The following is a 16,590-nucleotide window of genomic DNA, read 5'->3' as shown; positions in this document are numbered from 1 at the left end:
AGTGGGCAGGGGTGAGGTGGGTTCTAGGAGTCAGGTCAAGCAGTAAGTAGTCTGACCAGTTTGTTTTGAGATGTTTGTAATTTTGTTTTTTGTGCCTTTGAGGTGCTTTGGTACCATGAGGTGCAAGCATACTTCGTAGTACCCTTGAATGAGTGTTCCTGCCAGAGTCTTCAGTGTATTCTTGTTTACCACCAGAGAGGAGATCCGGTACAAGAATCTTGTTCGTTGGTTGACTTTTTTTATTACATTGGATGCCATTTTGTCACAGGAAAGATTTGCCTCTAGGATGGAACCCAGGTATGTAATTTCATCTTTCCTTGTGACAATATTGTCACCCACTGTATGTGTGTGTGTGTGTGTGTGTGTGTGTGTGTGTGTGTGTTGTGTGTTGTGTGTTGTGTGTTGTGTGTTGTGTGTTGTGTGTGTGTGTGTGTGTGTGTGTGTGTGTGTGTGTGTGTGTGTGTGTGTGTGTGTGTGTGTGTCAGTTCCAGGAGGTTGCTCTTTGATTTCTGTGGTCAGAGAATCTGGCGTTGTCATTTGATGTTGTCATGGAGTCTGTAATCCAATCAGAGTAGAGGAGGGGATTGTAATCCACGATAATCCCACATCTCGAGAGCAGAGAGAGAGGGATGTAAAGAAAGAGAAAGGCTGGATCATAAACAGGATTGACAAACTGACGATTGAGGACAGATATAATCTGTTGAAGCTACACGATATCCTGTCTTTTCAGTAAGTAAAATATAAAACCATCATAGACTGTGTCTATATGTTTAGCTGTGTGTCTGTGTGTTAGTGCCTCTGTGTGTCTGTGTGTTAGCGCCTGTGTGTGTGTGTGTGTGTGTGTGTGTCTGTGTGTTAGCGCCTGTGTGTGTGTGTTAGTGCCTGTGTGTAGTGTAACCCTGTCTCTCTCTGTTCTCATCTGACAGCTGCCTGCTTGGGTCCCACCAGGACCCCGGTTGTCACGGAGACCTCTCTCGCCACAGAAACGCAGCACCAAGGGAGAGGGGAGGGGCCCCAAGGGGGAAGGGGACCCTCACCTGGGCTGGAACGTAGGACAGAAAAAGAGGAAAGAGGACAAGAGAAAAAGGTGGAATAATAAAGGAGGATCTGTGTAGCCCACAGTGCACACGAGAGAGAGGGACACACGGACGTTGAAAGAAAGGAAGACTTCATCAAGAATTGGATGAAGAGGCGTCAGGTATGAAGGTCACTCCTAACTACCAGCTGGGTCCATAAGAATGAACCCACATTAGGGTAAGCGTGGACAGGAGAATAAAAATTACTGTTGTGTTCCATGCATGCTTGCAGGATGGGCTACGATCTGGAGCGGTTTGTAGGCTATGTGAATGAAGGCCTGCTGTGCTGCGTGTGCCGGGACGTGCTGGAGCGCCCCCTACAGGCCCCCTGTGAACACGCCTACTGCAGCGCCTGCATCAGCAACTGGCTGCTCCACCATCACCACTCCTGTCCAGAGGACAGGCTGCCGCTGGATGTCAACACCCTCAAACCTCTGTACAGGTCCTCTGTCTGTCCGCCTGTGTCCTGTATCTCGTATCTCTCTCTTTCTTCCAGATTCTGTCTGTCTCTGTGTTTGTATCTTTCTCTCATCTTCTCTCTGTGTCTGTCTGTCTGTGTCTCTCTTTCTCTTAACCTCCCTCTCTGTCTTTATCTCACTGTCTCTCAATGTCTCTGTCTGTCTGTATCTCCCTTTCTCTTATCTTCTCTCTCTCTCTCTGTCTATCTGTCTGTTTCTGTGTCTCCCTGTCTCTTTCTTTCATGTTTTCTATCAGTCACTGTTTCTGTATCTCTCTCTCTCTCTTTCTCTGCACCTCTCTTCTTCTTACTCTGTCTCAATCTTTCTTTTTAAATTTCTGCTATGCTTACATGTATATACTATTCACAATGTACTATGCTTTTCCCAGCCATGGGGTCGTGACCTCATGTGGGTCCACTGATATTGAAATAAGGTCCCATGCCAATATTTGGTCAAACTAAAATTACTGTGAAAATACTTACTATATAATCATATACATATCACTGCATCATTGACCAGCTTTACAAGGAACAGCTCAATATCAGTTTCCTTAAAAACATTACACCACCTATAGGGTGAATATGGTTCAACAAACCCTTTCTCTGTCTCTGTCACACAACAGGTACATGCGTAATGACCTGAGCCGTCTACAGATCCGCTGCGTGAACGCAGGTCAGGGGTGCGAGACGGTCTGCTCCCTGGAGACGCTGCACGCACACGAGGACGAGTGTGAGTTCGCCTTCATCGCCTGCTCCAACACAGGTACAGCACATAGCCTGCTCCAACACAGGTACAGCACATAGCCTGCTCCAACACAGGTACAGCACATAGCCTGCTCCAACACAGGTAAAGCACATAGCCTGCTCCAACACAGGTAAAGCACATAGCCTGCTCCAACACAGGTCCAGCACATAGCCTGCTCCAACACAGGTCCAGCACATAGCCTGCTCCAACACAGGTCCAGCACACAGCCTGCTCCAACACAGGTACAGCACATAGCCTGCTCCAACACAGGTACAGCACATAGCCTGCTCCAACACAGGTACAGCACATAGCCTGCTCCAACACAGGTACAGCACATAGCCTGCTCCAACACAGGTACAGCACATAGCCTGCTCCAACACAGGTACAGCACATAGCCTGCTCCAACACAGGTACAGCACATAGCCTGCTCCAACACAGGTCCAGCACATAGCCTGCTCCAAGACAGGTCCAGCACATAGCCTGCTCCAACACAGGTCCAGCACATAGCCTGCTCCAACACAGGTACAGCGCATAGCCTGCTCCAACACAGGTCCAGCACATAGCCTGCTCCAACACAGGTCCAGCACATAGCCTGCTCCAACACAGGTACTACAGCACCTCCCGCTGGGTGGACCATGTTTGGGGAGGGACAGCTGATTGATTTGTATGTTTTGTTGTTTATTAGGAATTGTTTCTGGGTGGTTATTGTAAATGTGAGTGGATGTGTTACTCATGCTAATGTGTTTGGACACAAAGGTGATCATGTGACACCTGTGTGTGGGTGGGGTTGTTTGGTGGGAGGAGGGGCAGGTGGTTACACTGTTGTCATGGTTACATGCCACATCTACATCTAGTGTTTGCTCAGAAAGGTTTAATGTGACTGATTTGATTGAGAGCCAGAACGGTGAACAAGGCACCTTGACCGCATCCAGGGGGCATCGAGGTTCAGCTTCCCATCATTCATTAATGAGCAGTGTGTATGCATGTCCACGTCCACGGATGTATTTTTTTTTTGTGTTTTCACAATGTGTATGTGACCTGTCATTGGCAGGTGGAGAGTACATATGCTACTGTTGTGGTAGGTATATAGTGTGACAGTGTGGTGTGGATTATTTTGGTTTGTTGCAGTGCTTATAATCTGAACACCATTATAAAAAGAACACAAGGTTCTGTGCAAGATGACATTTAGGGTTTGTTTCCTGATTGCTGTGGAGTGTGGAAAACATACTGAATACTGAATAGTCTAATGTTGAAGGATATAGAGCGCAGAATGAGAGAGGAATTTGTGAACTTGTCTCCCTCATACAGTATAATGCAACCTTATAAATAAATGAGTTGAATGGCTTAGCTGACAGGTATGTAGTAGTAGCCACCTGTGTTCTCTCGGGCTGTCCAGCGCAGGTCGAGAGGGGCGGGGCTTGGAGACTCACCTAATCCACCTGTGTTCTCTCAGGCTGTCCGGCGCAGGTCGAGAGGGGCGGGGCTTGCAGACTCACCTAATCCACCTGTGTTCTCTCAGGCTGTCCGGTGCAGGTCGAGAGGGGCGGGGCTTGGAGGTTCACCTAATCCACCTGGTCCGGTGCAGGTCGAGAGGGGGGGCTTCTTGGAGACTCACCTAAGCCACCTGTGTTCTCTGGGGCTGTCCGGTGCGCGTGTATATTTTCCCCAACGGAGTTTCACTTCCGCGTTCGGTTTGCGCGATCTGATTGGCCACTGACGTTTTTCTCAGCGCCAATCGCGTTACTCCTAACAAACTGGTTAAGCTTGGCGACTCTTTCGAAGTCACTCTCTTTCAAAGTTGGTTAGGGTTAGTTGGTTAAGGTTAGGGTTAAGTTTAGGGTTAGGGTTAGTTGGTAAGGTTAGGGTAACAGCCTGCTGGCGCGATTGTTAGGAGTAACGCGATTGGCGCTGAGAAAAACATCAGTGGCCAATCAGATCGCGCAAACCGAACGCGGAAGTAAAACTCTGTTGGGGAAAATATACACACGTCCGGTGCAGGTCGAGAGGGGCGGGGCTTGGAGGCTCACCTAATCCACCTGGTCTGGTGCAGGTCGAGAGGGGCGGGGCTTGGAGGCTCACCTAATGCACCTGTGTTCCCCTCAGGTTGTCCGGCGCATGTCGAGAGGCGGGGCTTGGAGGCTCACCTATCAGAGTGCGAGTACCGCAGCTGGGAGTGTCCCAATGGCTGTGGCCACACCCTCCTTTCCATTGACCAATCACAGCACAACTGTGTGGCAGAGCTGCGCACCGAAGTGGAGATGCTCAGGTGTGTGTGTGTGTGAGGATCAGAAAAATCTTTAATTTCACCAAATTCCAGGACAGAGAAGAGATTATGTACCACTGGCTGGGAGATATGGTGAAACATCTCATCACAATTTACTTTTTCATATTAGGCGATAAATATAGCCAACAATATACTGTATATATTCAATATCGAGGCCTGCAGAAAACAAGGGGGTTCATTATGGTGAAACACAATACATTTTTGGGGGCGTGAGGGAAATAACCAGCGCCACAAAGCTTCTTCATCATCTGAGGAAACTAGATATACCTTATTTATGCAAAAAGTGCTCAAAATGGTGTTCTCATGGCACACAAACTTCATCACCGTAACTAGCGATAGTTTTATTGCCCAGTCATGATTGATCTGATTGAACTTGTACCGCAGGGCGGAGATGCTGAGCAAGGTGGAGCAGGTGAGGAGGGAGATGGAGTCTCGGCTGGACTCCCAGCGGAGACACATGGTGCAGAAAGAGTCTCAGCTGAAGAACGAGCTGGAGGAGCTGAAGGTGACCTCACAGTCTGGTTACCGTCAATAACACCCATGTATATAGCTGCGATAAACAAGGTTCAAATGTAAATGGTGCATCTCTTATATATCTCTTTTATCCAAATCGCTTTACAATTTTGTTCCTCACGTTCACTCACCGACGGTGGAGGTGACCATGCAAGGTGCCAACCTGCACATCGGGAGCAATTAGGGGTCAAGTGACTTGCTCAAGGACACTTCGACACGCTGCCCCAGGAGGAGCTAGAATCTAACCTGGAACCTCTGGATTACCAATGACTGCTCTACCTCCCAAGCCCTGTGTAGACAGGATTTTCTTTATCTGCACATTTCGACTGTGAAATCGTATCTACCGGCTTCTTCAGAGGCGTCACTGGTGTTGTTGTGACATGGGTCGTCAGACTGGTCATAATGGTCGTCTTGCTGGAGGAGGCCGTGCGGTGACCAGTCTGACAGCTCACGTCACAACACCTGCCGGCGACGCCTCTGAAGGGGCGGGACATTTCACTAAACGTCGAGGTAAGGTCCTACTAGCCTACACATGTGCAACTTAGATTAACCCTTTCTCCTAGTACTGTTGCGCATGGTTCTAAATGGACATATGGAAAGTGTCCCTGTGTATGTGAGGTTATTGTACGTCCGTCTGTTGTTCTAAGTTGTTGAAATACCTCTGCACCCTGGTTACAAACACAAATAATGTAAATCCTGTATATTCGTTGTATTTGGTGAATAAAGTTCACCATAAACTGTTTATTGGTGAAAAAACAAAGAGGCGTGCACTTTATGCATTGCTCTTGATCTGCCGATTTTGTGCTAATTTTATGCCTTTTTTTTTTGTACTGCTGTGAAGCACTTTGAGCTGCAATTCTTGTATGAAAGGTGCTATACAAATAACGTTTATTATCATTATAATGTGACCCTGTGCGTCCATGTCTTCTTGCATACAGGGCCAGTTGTCCCGGGTGGTGTGTGACGTGCGTGCCCTGTTGGGGGCGGAGCGTCTGAGGAGACAGGAGCTGGCAGAGGCCGAGCTGGAGAAGAGGGAACTACTAGAGCTTCTCAGAGACCTACAGCCAACCAGGAGTCAGCAGCCCGTCGAGCAGCCAACCAGGGACCAGCACCAGTTGGACCCACAGCCAATCGGATGGCAGCCGCATGGGGACCAGGCGACAAGGAGTCTGCAGAGGGAGGGGTCCTTACAGGCCTCCTGTCAACCGCTTCCTTCAGGCCAGTCTGTAAGTGTCCTGGCCCCGCACCTGGCGGAGGGGCCACGCAAGGCTGGTCAGCGGAGCCTGACTCTGGACTGTATCAAGAGGAAAAACCGGGAGGTCACCGTCATTTGAAGGGGATCATCCCTATGTTCCCCGGGTCCTATGTTGCCCGATTGATTGAACATTTTATAATTTATTATTTTATTAATTATTAATGTCCGCCTTGTTTCGAACTGGTTAAGCTTAGGCCCTCTTTCAAAGTTGGTTAAGGTTAGAGTTTGGAATCAGGGCTGGTGGTCTAAAATGTTCAATCAATCAATCAATCGGGGAACATAGGACCCGGGGAACATAGACAAGCTCCCATTTGAAGGAGCAGGAGGAAGGGGTCAACATCTCTTTTTATTCATCTTTTTTTTTTTTATATTATTGACATCCGACATGAACAAAAATGTCAATATGGAACGACTCCGTCAAGACGTAGACTGGACTCTCTGGCATGATGGGATTTCCATCGATCGATCCAATCATGACCACATGAACCGAGACGTGTCCTGTGCGACCTAGAGAAGGACGGAGAGCAGTTATACAGTGGTGTGCGAGTGAACAGGGAAGTGGAAATCAATTTGCCATACTCCTTCCTGAGAAAAGGTGATCTGTATGCATGCGTGTGTGTGATAGAATGACACCAGATGGCTTGTGAGCGGAGCTCGACTATAATAACCGTGTTTTATTTGAAATCATGTCTTTGTTTACTGCTCCAGGATTTTGTATCCCCCCCCAGGTTTTCCAATAAAATCCGTCACACCAAGACATTTGTTTCCTCTTGTTTTTACCCCGAGCCACGTAGCCCCTGGTTTCATACACAGGGATCGATACAGAGGTTTACTACTCTGGGGAATAGAATCGTGGTAAAAACCTTCGGGGAGAATGAGGATTCAACAAGATAATCCAATGTATATATACATGTTTGTGTACAAGATGATGACGACTCTGCTGGGACTAATTAAGACGAGCCCGTTGAAATGCAGAGTAAAATGTCTGAACACCATTAGTGTCGATGAGAAATAACGGTTTGTCAATTCTGGGAGACGGATATCGTCAGGGCACAAACTATAAAAACGATATCTTGGAAATGTGTTCTAATTTATATACATATTCTTTTATTTGCAAAGTGGGGAAAAAGACAGAACAAACTAATGAGGTTCTCCTATTTGTTTTTAAAGCCCTTAACACATTCGGGGCCAACCACGTATATATATACGTGTTTCGGATCCAACGCTTGACGGCCAACCACGCATATATACGTGGTAAGGTTGTTTTGGCTTTTATTCCATTGTAATATCCTACTCAATGTCACCCTGCGGCACTGCAGATTTACCCTACTCTTGGAATTCGGAAAAGTGCATTACCGGCCAGATCCTCGTAGGGGCGCTGTCTCGATAATGCAGTGTTCCCTGTTACAGACAGTTTATTTATTTTTTTTGAATGGAATTTTCTGTTAGCCTAAAGCTATGCGTGTAGCCGATGGCCTGGAATCGTTTTTGGGACGCTGAATTCAGTTCGCAGTAAAGGAATATATCATCAGCCAATGGACATATGGATCTACCAGATGGCGATCGATAACTGGGAAATCCTTTTTGGGATCCAACCGGCCACAGGTAAGAGCTTTTTCACGTAAATTACATGCTGATCAGGCCTTGTTATCATACTCAACCAGCCGATCAGCGAATACGGCTACTGAGGTTAATGCCGTTATTGGTAATCAATAATCAGAAACGACGTCCCCAGCCCCCCCCCCCCTTTCATGCATTCATGGTGGGCCATGATACCGACAATATGCATTTTTAGTTTTAGCTCTAGCTTGTCTATAGCCGAAACGCCATTCGATTTAATGTTATTAGCTTAGCACCCTTTATCTCGCGTTCCAGGAAATACCCCAGAACATTCTGCTATAACGTTCATATTCACAACGCTATAAAATGGGAACGTATTGATGAAAAAATTATTTATTTAAGGCATATTGAAGGGATGGTTTAGTGTCAATTGACAATGAGAATGGACAGATTGCAATAATATAAAGTATAGATTTAGCTCTACAAACAGCCTCACGCACAATGAAAGTTTGTTTTGATATGCTGGCCGTATAGTGTGAGATTAGACGGATCCCAATGGCCCCGAATGTGTTAATGGTCAGCCCCCCTCCTACATCTCAGACCTCCTATCCCCCTATTCCAACACCAGGTCCCTCAGGTCAGCCGATCAGAGGCTCCTGACAGTCCGGAGGTCTAACCTCAAGCTCAGGAGGGGCCGTGCCTTGCTGTTGCAGCCCCTGCACTGTGGAACAGCATCCCCACCTCCATTAGGCTTGCCCGCTCGATAGATGCCTTCAAATCTAGGCTCAAAACCCACTTCTACCTACTAGTGGGGGAGGGGGGAAGGAGCCTTGATGTAAGTGGTTGTAGCTACGGCTGTGGGGGTGCTGGATACATGATCCAATAGACCTTTTTATACGCCTGAGTCTTCTAAACACGAAGAGACCAATCGCAAGTCGATCGACACTTTTTCGGCCTGAGCTATAGACACTTTTCCCCCTTCCCCTCACAAGCTCCATGTAACGCGGAAGTGCCGTGGTCTATTGTGTTTCCTGAGGCTCCGCCCATACACTAGAAATAAACAAAAGGTACACGTGAGTTCAATATCCACAATCTTTATTCTCAAGAGTACAATGTAAAACAAAAACAAAAAAAAACATCCAACACAAAAGTTCATCATAACGTCCCCACTAAGGACACGTTTCCCATGGAGACACAGGACACTGAGTATCCCGATTGGTCCGTTTGTTTGCCGTGACCGGCTGCAGTCATTGACCCAGGCCAGTTTACCTGGTGAAGGAGCGGACGTGTCTCCCCCTCCCTCCTCCGCTTCCTCCTCCTCCACCGCTGAACTTACTCCCCTGAGATCCTCTCCCCCCGCCGCCTCCTCCACCTCCTCCACCACCACCACCACCACCACCTCCTCCTCCTCCTCCTCCGCCTCCTCCGCCTCCTCCTCCGCCTCCTCCGCCTCCTCCTCCTCCGCTGAGCCAAGACAGGCCCGCGCCTCCTCTGCCTCGGGGAGCGCGGTCCCTCGGAGCCAGACGGTATGCGCCTGGGGACAGACGGAGAGAGAGACGGCGAAACACGACAAAAACGACTCAATGTTTGGTTTCGCATGACATCAAATAAACTTTGGATGCTCAATGACTCTATGCAACACTAACCCATCCATTCTACATTAATGGCACACACATCCACATGCACACACTCACCTTTAACATTCACTTTAGACACTTTTTAACACTACACTATATTTTATCTATTTATTATTAAAATATTTGCACTACATCTCTACCTCACTTTTGCATTTTGTACTTGTATATTTTTTGTATAGTGTTTGGTCTTTTTACCTTTTTTACTGTATGAAGCACAATCTGAGGAAGCTCATACAGAACCAAGCATTTCACTATAATGTACCATATATGTGACAAATAAAACACAATTCATAATTGAACATGAATATACACTAACATTAACTGGGTAAAACTGCATTTTGCTATATGCCCCTCTAGCTCATGGAATTAACTCCAACAGTCCTTAAAGCTTGAGATTCTCCCCTCTGTTGCAGAGTTTAAAACCTTGATCTCCAGCCTTTGTCAATCTTACTTTTTCCTTATTATGGTTTTATATGCCTTTTTAGCTTAAATCTGTATGTACACTCGACATGTCTGTAAATGAGGGAAACCTCAGTTGCCTTTCGAGTTTAAATAAAGGTGTGTGTGTGTGTGTGTGTGTGTTAAACCTCTGGAATATTTTAACCATTATGTATATAATTACCCATTCACTCACATTCACACACTGACGGAGGCGACCATGCAAGGTGCCGACCTGCTCATCGGGAGCAATTAGGGGTTAAGTGTCTTGCTCAAGGACACTTTGAAACACTGCCCGGGGAGATTACCAGACGACTGCTCAACCTCCCGAACCACTGTCGCCCTATATATAATGTAATTGGTGTATTCAGACAAGGCAAAGTGTGTATGTGTGTATATGTGCGTGTGTGTGTATATGTGCGTGTGTGTGTATATGTGTGCGTGTATATGTGAATGTGTGTAAGTATACATGCGTGTGTGTGTATGTGTGCATGTGTATATGTGTATATGTGTGTGTGTGTGTGTGTGTATATATGTGTGTGTGTGCATGTGTACCTGCAGGGGGCTGGCGGGAGGGCAGAGGGCCCCGTGTGAAGTTGCTCTGGCCCCCACGGGGCTCGCTGTACGTCCCTCTGTGAGTGACACCCGGGACCTGACCGCTCCACGACGAGCCACGGCCCCCCTCCCTACGGGCATAGTTACCTGGACGTGGAGAAGAGACAGGCTTTAACGCCATCTACTGGCAACACCTCATAATAATAATAATAATAATAATAATAATAATAATAATAATAATAATAATAATAATAATAATATTTGGCAGCAAAATAGACAAGGTCAAGGTAAGGCATAGAGCATTAAATCACAGTTTTTCACATTAGGATCAAACATCTTAATAGGCCTCTTTGTGTACAGTTTGATTCTATAGCAATTTTAAAATAGACTATAGAAAATAGACCAGTAATAAAAGAGTAAGATAGGATAGACAGAGTAAAATAGTACAATAGTGCAGTGCAATAAAATAGTTCTCATCTACAGTACTCTCATTTACAGTACAATACATCAATAAAATAAAACAATTGAGTCCATTGACACACAGATAAGACACTGAAACCACCAGATTTATGTGCACACACAACAAAGGAAGAAAGTTACCCCCAACAAAAGAAAAGTCGAACTTGCCCACTTTGCTCCTTCAAAATAAAAGTTCTCTGCATAACCACTAGTTTAGGTGAAAGTAAAGGTTTCCATTTATAATCTAGCATAACAACATTTCACTGTGTGTGTGTGCGCACGCTCGCACGCTTACCGGACAACAGAACTCCTTTAGGCTGTGGAGGCGTGAAGAAGCGCGTCTGGCTATGGAAAGTGGCCCTGCCTCGGTTCCCGGTGAACAGTCCCCTGGTGGGGGGTTTCGGGGAGCTCTTGGGCGGTCGCTTGGGGGGCAACAGACCCAGAGGGGTCCCAATGTCTTTGAACTCCGCCGCCACAAAGTCGTCCACGTGCATGCTGGGAGGACGGGAGGTGTTCTGCTTGCGCTGGCGGAAGATGTCGTGGGGCCGACAGAGGCCTTGTCCGAAGCCGCCCCTGCCCCCCCGGCCTCGGGGCTGGGCCATGATGTGGGCCCTCTTGGCCGGTTCCACGTAGTCAGACTTACCGCTGCAGGGAGACACAGACACACACTGGGGTTTAGCGGCCTGGTATGACATTAAAAAAGGTGCTGTAAGTGTTTTTGTTTTGTTAAAATAAGTGTTAAATAGATCTATATTCCTACAGCCATCACTGGTATAGAGTGTCTGGTCAGTAACATGGGTCTCCCAGTCCCTCCACTCTGCAGTAAACAGAAAACACATTTTCTGGTATCCCTTCCCACTTCAGGAGAGATAACCTACCGGTATATATTCTTTACTTATTTCAAGAAATCTTGCCAAACCAAATTTGCTTACTACACTGGTAGATTATTTTACTTGTTTCACGGACACATTTGCTTAAAACTAACTTTTTATTTCTTATTTTTGTGGAGTTCTCTCTCCTGATTGGATAAAGTGGAAATGAGATAAATACCAGGAAATGTATTTTGTGTTTACTGCAGAGTGGAGGGACTGGGAGACCCATGTTACTGACCAAACACTATATCAGTGATGGCTGTCGAAATGTAGAGCTATTATTTTAACATTTGTTAAAATTGTTTTAACAAACAAAAAATACCACTTAAACAGCACCTTTAACACTTTGAGTGCCAGCAGGGGGCGCACGATTTATCGCTTGAATGCCAGCCTTTTTGGACTGATTTTCCGATATTTCATGATTTTCGCAGAGCTATTTCTATATTATGGCTATGTGTCTAATACGCCTGTCGCTTATCAATGACTTGCTTGCAGTCAACATGTACGAAACGGAATGTTTTTTTTAATCGGTACATTTCCGTTTGATACACGGAGGTTTTTGGAAATTACTAGGGGGAAAAAAAGATTCCATGATAATAGCTCTTTACTGGAATACACACAACACGTTGTCATTTTCCGGCTGATTTATGAATAGTTTTCAAATAAACACAAGATTATCAATAGTATATGTGTACTTATGCACGCTAGAGAAGCGGGCTGAAAAATTTATTATCTATGACCTGGTCAGTGCCAACGTCATACACGCACACACACACGTTGAGATATGTGAAAAATACACCCGATTACCCCAAGACTGGTAACATAGATTCCTTACCTCACACCAGATGTTCTGCAAAAAGATTATTCCAATTCCTGATCGCCATTCCAAATATCGATCGCGTTTATTGATCCAACGTTAGGTACTCGAAACACATAATCCAAGCTGCTCTGAGTGTCCACAATGAATCCAATAGTCTCCGGTTACATGCCTGAGAAGTAAAATGTGGATTCCGGGGTTTTTTCCCCTCATGTATTTCCATTGAGTCCAATCCAATGGGTGCATTACCATCCGGGAGACGATAGGGGGCGGTATTTTCCCTGTTCGAGCTCATAGACAGTCCCAATGATAATGTGAGGCTAGATTGATGAAAAAAACAATAAAAAAAGCAATAACGATTAAATAACGAGATTTCTCGTCCCTGGCACTCAACGCATGGCATGAAATCACGAGATTTCTCGTGGCTGGCACTCAATGTGTTAATAACTGGAAAGCTTTCTTAAAGGGGACCTGCATTGCTATTCCTAGCACTATTTGGGCAACTTTACACAATTCCTGTGAGTCTATTGAAGACATCTGTATGTTTTTTTTTTTTTTTTAAATGCATTGTTTTATATTTCTAATCAAGTACTCAAAACCATCATTTTTCAGCCTCAGGATTTCAGGCTGTTATGGCCTGGCTCCGCCCATAAGCACTTTGAGTGACAGTCAGCCCACACAGTCTGCGACTGGTAGACAGAGAGAGATAGAGAGAGAGAGAGAGAGAGAGGGGGGGGGTGGGGAGAGAGAGAGAGAGTGAGAGCTGAGAGCTGAGAGCAAGAGAGAGAGCGAGAGAGAGAGAGAGAGAGAGAGAGAGAGAGAGAGAGAGAGAGAGAGAGAGAGAGAGAGAGGGGATTCACTTCCTTGTGTGCGTCCAGCAGACCAGGGGCTGTTGGGGGGGGGACCTGCGCGCGGAGTGTTTGCACAGTGGTCTCTCTCTCCCTCTCTCTCTCTATCTCTCTCTCCCTCGCAGAGTGCATGCAGCGGTGTCGGGTTTCACTCTGCCTCGCAGTATGAGGAAGTGGTTTCCACTCGCTGTGTACAGTCTAGGTAGATTGTGGGCGGGCATTAGCTCCAACCACAGAGCCAATCGCATCACTGTCCGCTTACCCAGGGCCCCGGTGACGTCACGATATGCCTCAAATCAGGATGACCTAATTAAATCTAGCAGGAAATGGTCTGAGCTGAATGAGAGCAATCCGCCAATATGGTATTTAGACACAAAAACACATTGATACTAACTCCTATTACTATAATACAATGCTAGAGACTGAAAAATGACATTTATAATGCATGTCACCTTTAAAACAAAGCTAATGGGTCAAAATTATTTTATGATACACGTGGAATCTTAGTATGAAGAATCAACACTGGGGCGGCAGGGTGGCGCAGCGGTCTAAGCGTCTGCCCACCACCACAGAGACAGTGGGATCGAATCCAGCTGTGGTGCTTCCGGGTTGGCCGACCGTCCATACTAACACAATTGGCAGTGTTAGAGGGTGGGAAACCCGGCGAGGGTGGGTCCTGGTCGTTGTAAAACAGCGACTCCTACAGATCGGTCGGGGCGCCTGCACAGCGAAGTCGGATCCTGGGGGAGGTAGTGTCCTCCACACGTTACACTCCCCCAGTGAGAGTCCGCGCTGCCAGGTGAAAAGAAGCGGTGGGCTGGGTACACATGTGTCAGAGGAAGCATGCGATAGTCTCCGCCCTCCCAGACCGACGGTAGGGGGCAGCGCACGCAACGACCAGGTAGGGGATTGGGAATTGGCATAACGACTAACATTGGGATGGGAGAAAAACGGAAAAAGAAAGGGGGGAAAAAGAGAAAGTATAAAAAAAATATATATAAAAAAAAGAATCAACAATGATCTGACCACTACGCCCCTATAGTACAGAAGAGGAACATCATGAATGGTACCTGGACGTGATGAAGGTCTCATGTTTGTGTTTGCCCAGGCGGAAGCCTTTAGGAGCCTTGGTGTGACCCGGGGAGGAGGGTTCGGACAGGAAGGAGCGCTCCAGCTCCGCCTTCAGGTCCAGATCAGGACAACACTCCTGGGCCAGTCCCACCAGGTCCACCTTCACCTGAACCATAGATAGACATAGGGATGGGTACCTTTCACATTTGAACCGATACGGTACCGGTACCTGTGAATCGATACCGGTACCCAACGGTACCTTTTTTCAGTACTTTAGTCTCAAGAAATGTAATTTACCTACCTCAGTCGTAAAAAAAATATTCAAACTTCAAATAACTACAATTTCGACAGTTTTCGGCTTGCCATTGCTCTGACTGCTTTGTTGTTGAATCAAGTCAAATCCTAGGTAAGCATATATTGTGCGTGTGAACGTTGACATGAAAAGAAAAAAGGTAAAAAAAAAGAAGAAAAAACTCTGTAGTACCAACGTGTTTCGGTTCGGTACCTCAAAAGTACCGAATTCGGTACCCATCCCGATAGAGGTGAGTTACAACAACACAGACGCATTATTATTATTGTAACTGAGGGGTACAATTCCCTGACTGTATTGTTAGATATGATACTTACTACCACTACCTCTTGTACTTTAGACTCTGGCCACCCAGTACTAGGTATAAATAATTATGATAAACACTCCCACCTGATGAAACGGATCCAACACAAATGTACCAAGTCGAAAGTCTGCGTTTAATAATAATACATAGCAAAAGGTATGTACAACGATCACTTAATTACATTTATGATTTGAAATAGTATGCACTTTTATGGCAAATGAGTATTCGTAGGTAGATCAATATCGAATGTCCAATCTCTGATTGCGCAGGAAGCAAATATACAACCTGGAATATTTAGGGAACAATAGCAATGATACTTGAATGATTATATAGCTGGATACACTAGGGGGAGGTTCCGACTGCTTGTAGGACAGCTGGAGGGGGGGGGTAGAGTCTGGCTGTATCCCGTCTGGCCGAGGGTATCCTGGGAGAGCCCACAGTCGTGCGACCCGGTGCCCAGCGATCCTCGATCCACAGATGAAAGCAGTTGGACTCTCTGTGGCCGGCGTCCTCCGGTCCACGATGGAGAGACGTGAGGCGACCTCGTCGTGTAGAGCGTCTTCTCACCTGTCGTCCTCTCCGGGGGGGGTATTTCCAACACACCGCAGTGTTGGCCTTTATCCATAGAATAATCAAAGTACTCAAAGCATAATCCAAGCCGGGGAAGGCTAGCCGTCGTCGGTAGAATAATCCAATATACAGGTCCACTCGCTCTTTGGCCTGGAGCTCCTCGGGTGCAGCTTCACGTGGGGTCAACCACCCTGGATAAGCGTCCAGCTGATGCCCGAAACGATGGGGGTGCTGATTACTATAGAACTCTTACCGCACGAGGCACTACATATGAATAGACTATTATTAGCTTAATAGAATACGTCCAACTCGACGATATAGTGCCAAATATGACTATTCAAATATTAATATACACGATGTCTCAATGCCGATACTGGGCCGAATTGGCCTTACTGCCCACACGTGGTTCGCGGGGAGGCTTTTGCGTCTGTCACTCTGTTGGAGGGTAAGGAACTGGACTAAAAGAAAGCTCTACTTTAATAGCGCAGTATATATACGCACTATGAACAAATAGTACCATTAGTGGTGCGGTAGACATATTCCTACGCGGAACTAGGACTTGTCCATACATGTTGAGCGGTACGATTGAACCTGGTCTGAGGGGTATGGCGACCTGGCACCAAGGTCTCGTCCAATGGTAGAATGGAGACTATTATGGGATGTTCAGTAGACTAGAAGGGATATTCAATGCATATTGTACAAGGAATATACAAGGGATATCAGGGGATATACAAATACAATTAAATATATATATATAAATAAATATATATATTCGGTTTAATCTGATCCTTCAGAACAATTATTATTACATATTTCCCT

The 16,590-nt window shown here is 46.3% G+C and overlaps 2 protein-coding genes across 3 annotated transcripts in view; one reads left to right on the top strand and one right to left on the bottom strand.

Moving 5' to 3' along the window:
* Nucleotides 1-1,309: 1,309 nt before the first annotated feature.
* On the top strand, nucleotides 1,310-6,409 carry rnf41l (ring finger protein 41, like; the record flags this gene model as incomplete). Its single annotated transcript, XM_084336153.1, has 6 exons — nucleotides 1,310-1,518; nucleotides 2,157-2,296; nucleotides 3,330-3,356; nucleotides 4,382-4,544; nucleotides 4,947-5,067; nucleotides 6,014-6,409. The coding sequence occupies 6 exons, from the start codon at nucleotides 1,310-1,312 to the stop codon at nucleotides 6,407-6,409; spliced, it is 1,056 nt and encodes a 351-aa protein (XP_084192279.1).
* A 2,574-nt stretch (nucleotides 6,410-8,983) lies between these two features.
* The window catches only part of virma (vir like m6A methyltransferase associated), a 67,695-nt gene continuing 60,088 nt past the window's right edge, over nucleotides 8,984-16,590 (bottom strand). For both annotated transcript variants that reach the window (XM_084336357.1, XM_084336358.1), the window contains exons 24-27: nucleotides 14,587-14,753; nucleotides 11,275-11,624; nucleotides 10,521-10,667; nucleotides 8,984-9,424 (exon numbers count right to left, since the gene is read on the bottom strand). In XM_084336357.1, coding sequence (XP_084192483.1) covers nucleotides 9,156-9,424; nucleotides 10,521-10,667; nucleotides 11,275-11,624; nucleotides 14,587-14,753 — 933 coding nt within the window. In that variant the 3' untranslated portion in view covers nucleotides 8,984-9,155. The remainder of the gene's footprint in view (nucleotides 9,425-10,520; nucleotides 10,668-11,274; nucleotides 11,625-14,586; nucleotides 14,754-16,590) is intronic.

The sequence above is a fragment of the Notolepis coatsorum genome (assembly GCF_963971535.1).
Source record: "Notolepis coatsorum genome assembly, chromosome: 19".
Classification (NCBI taxonomy): Eukaryota; Metazoa; Chordata; class Actinopteri; order Aulopiformes; family Paralepididae; genus Notolepis; species Notolepis coatsorum.
The sequence above is the reverse complement of the archived record's forward strand: the minus strand, read 5'-3'. Positions and strand labels throughout refer to the sequence as shown.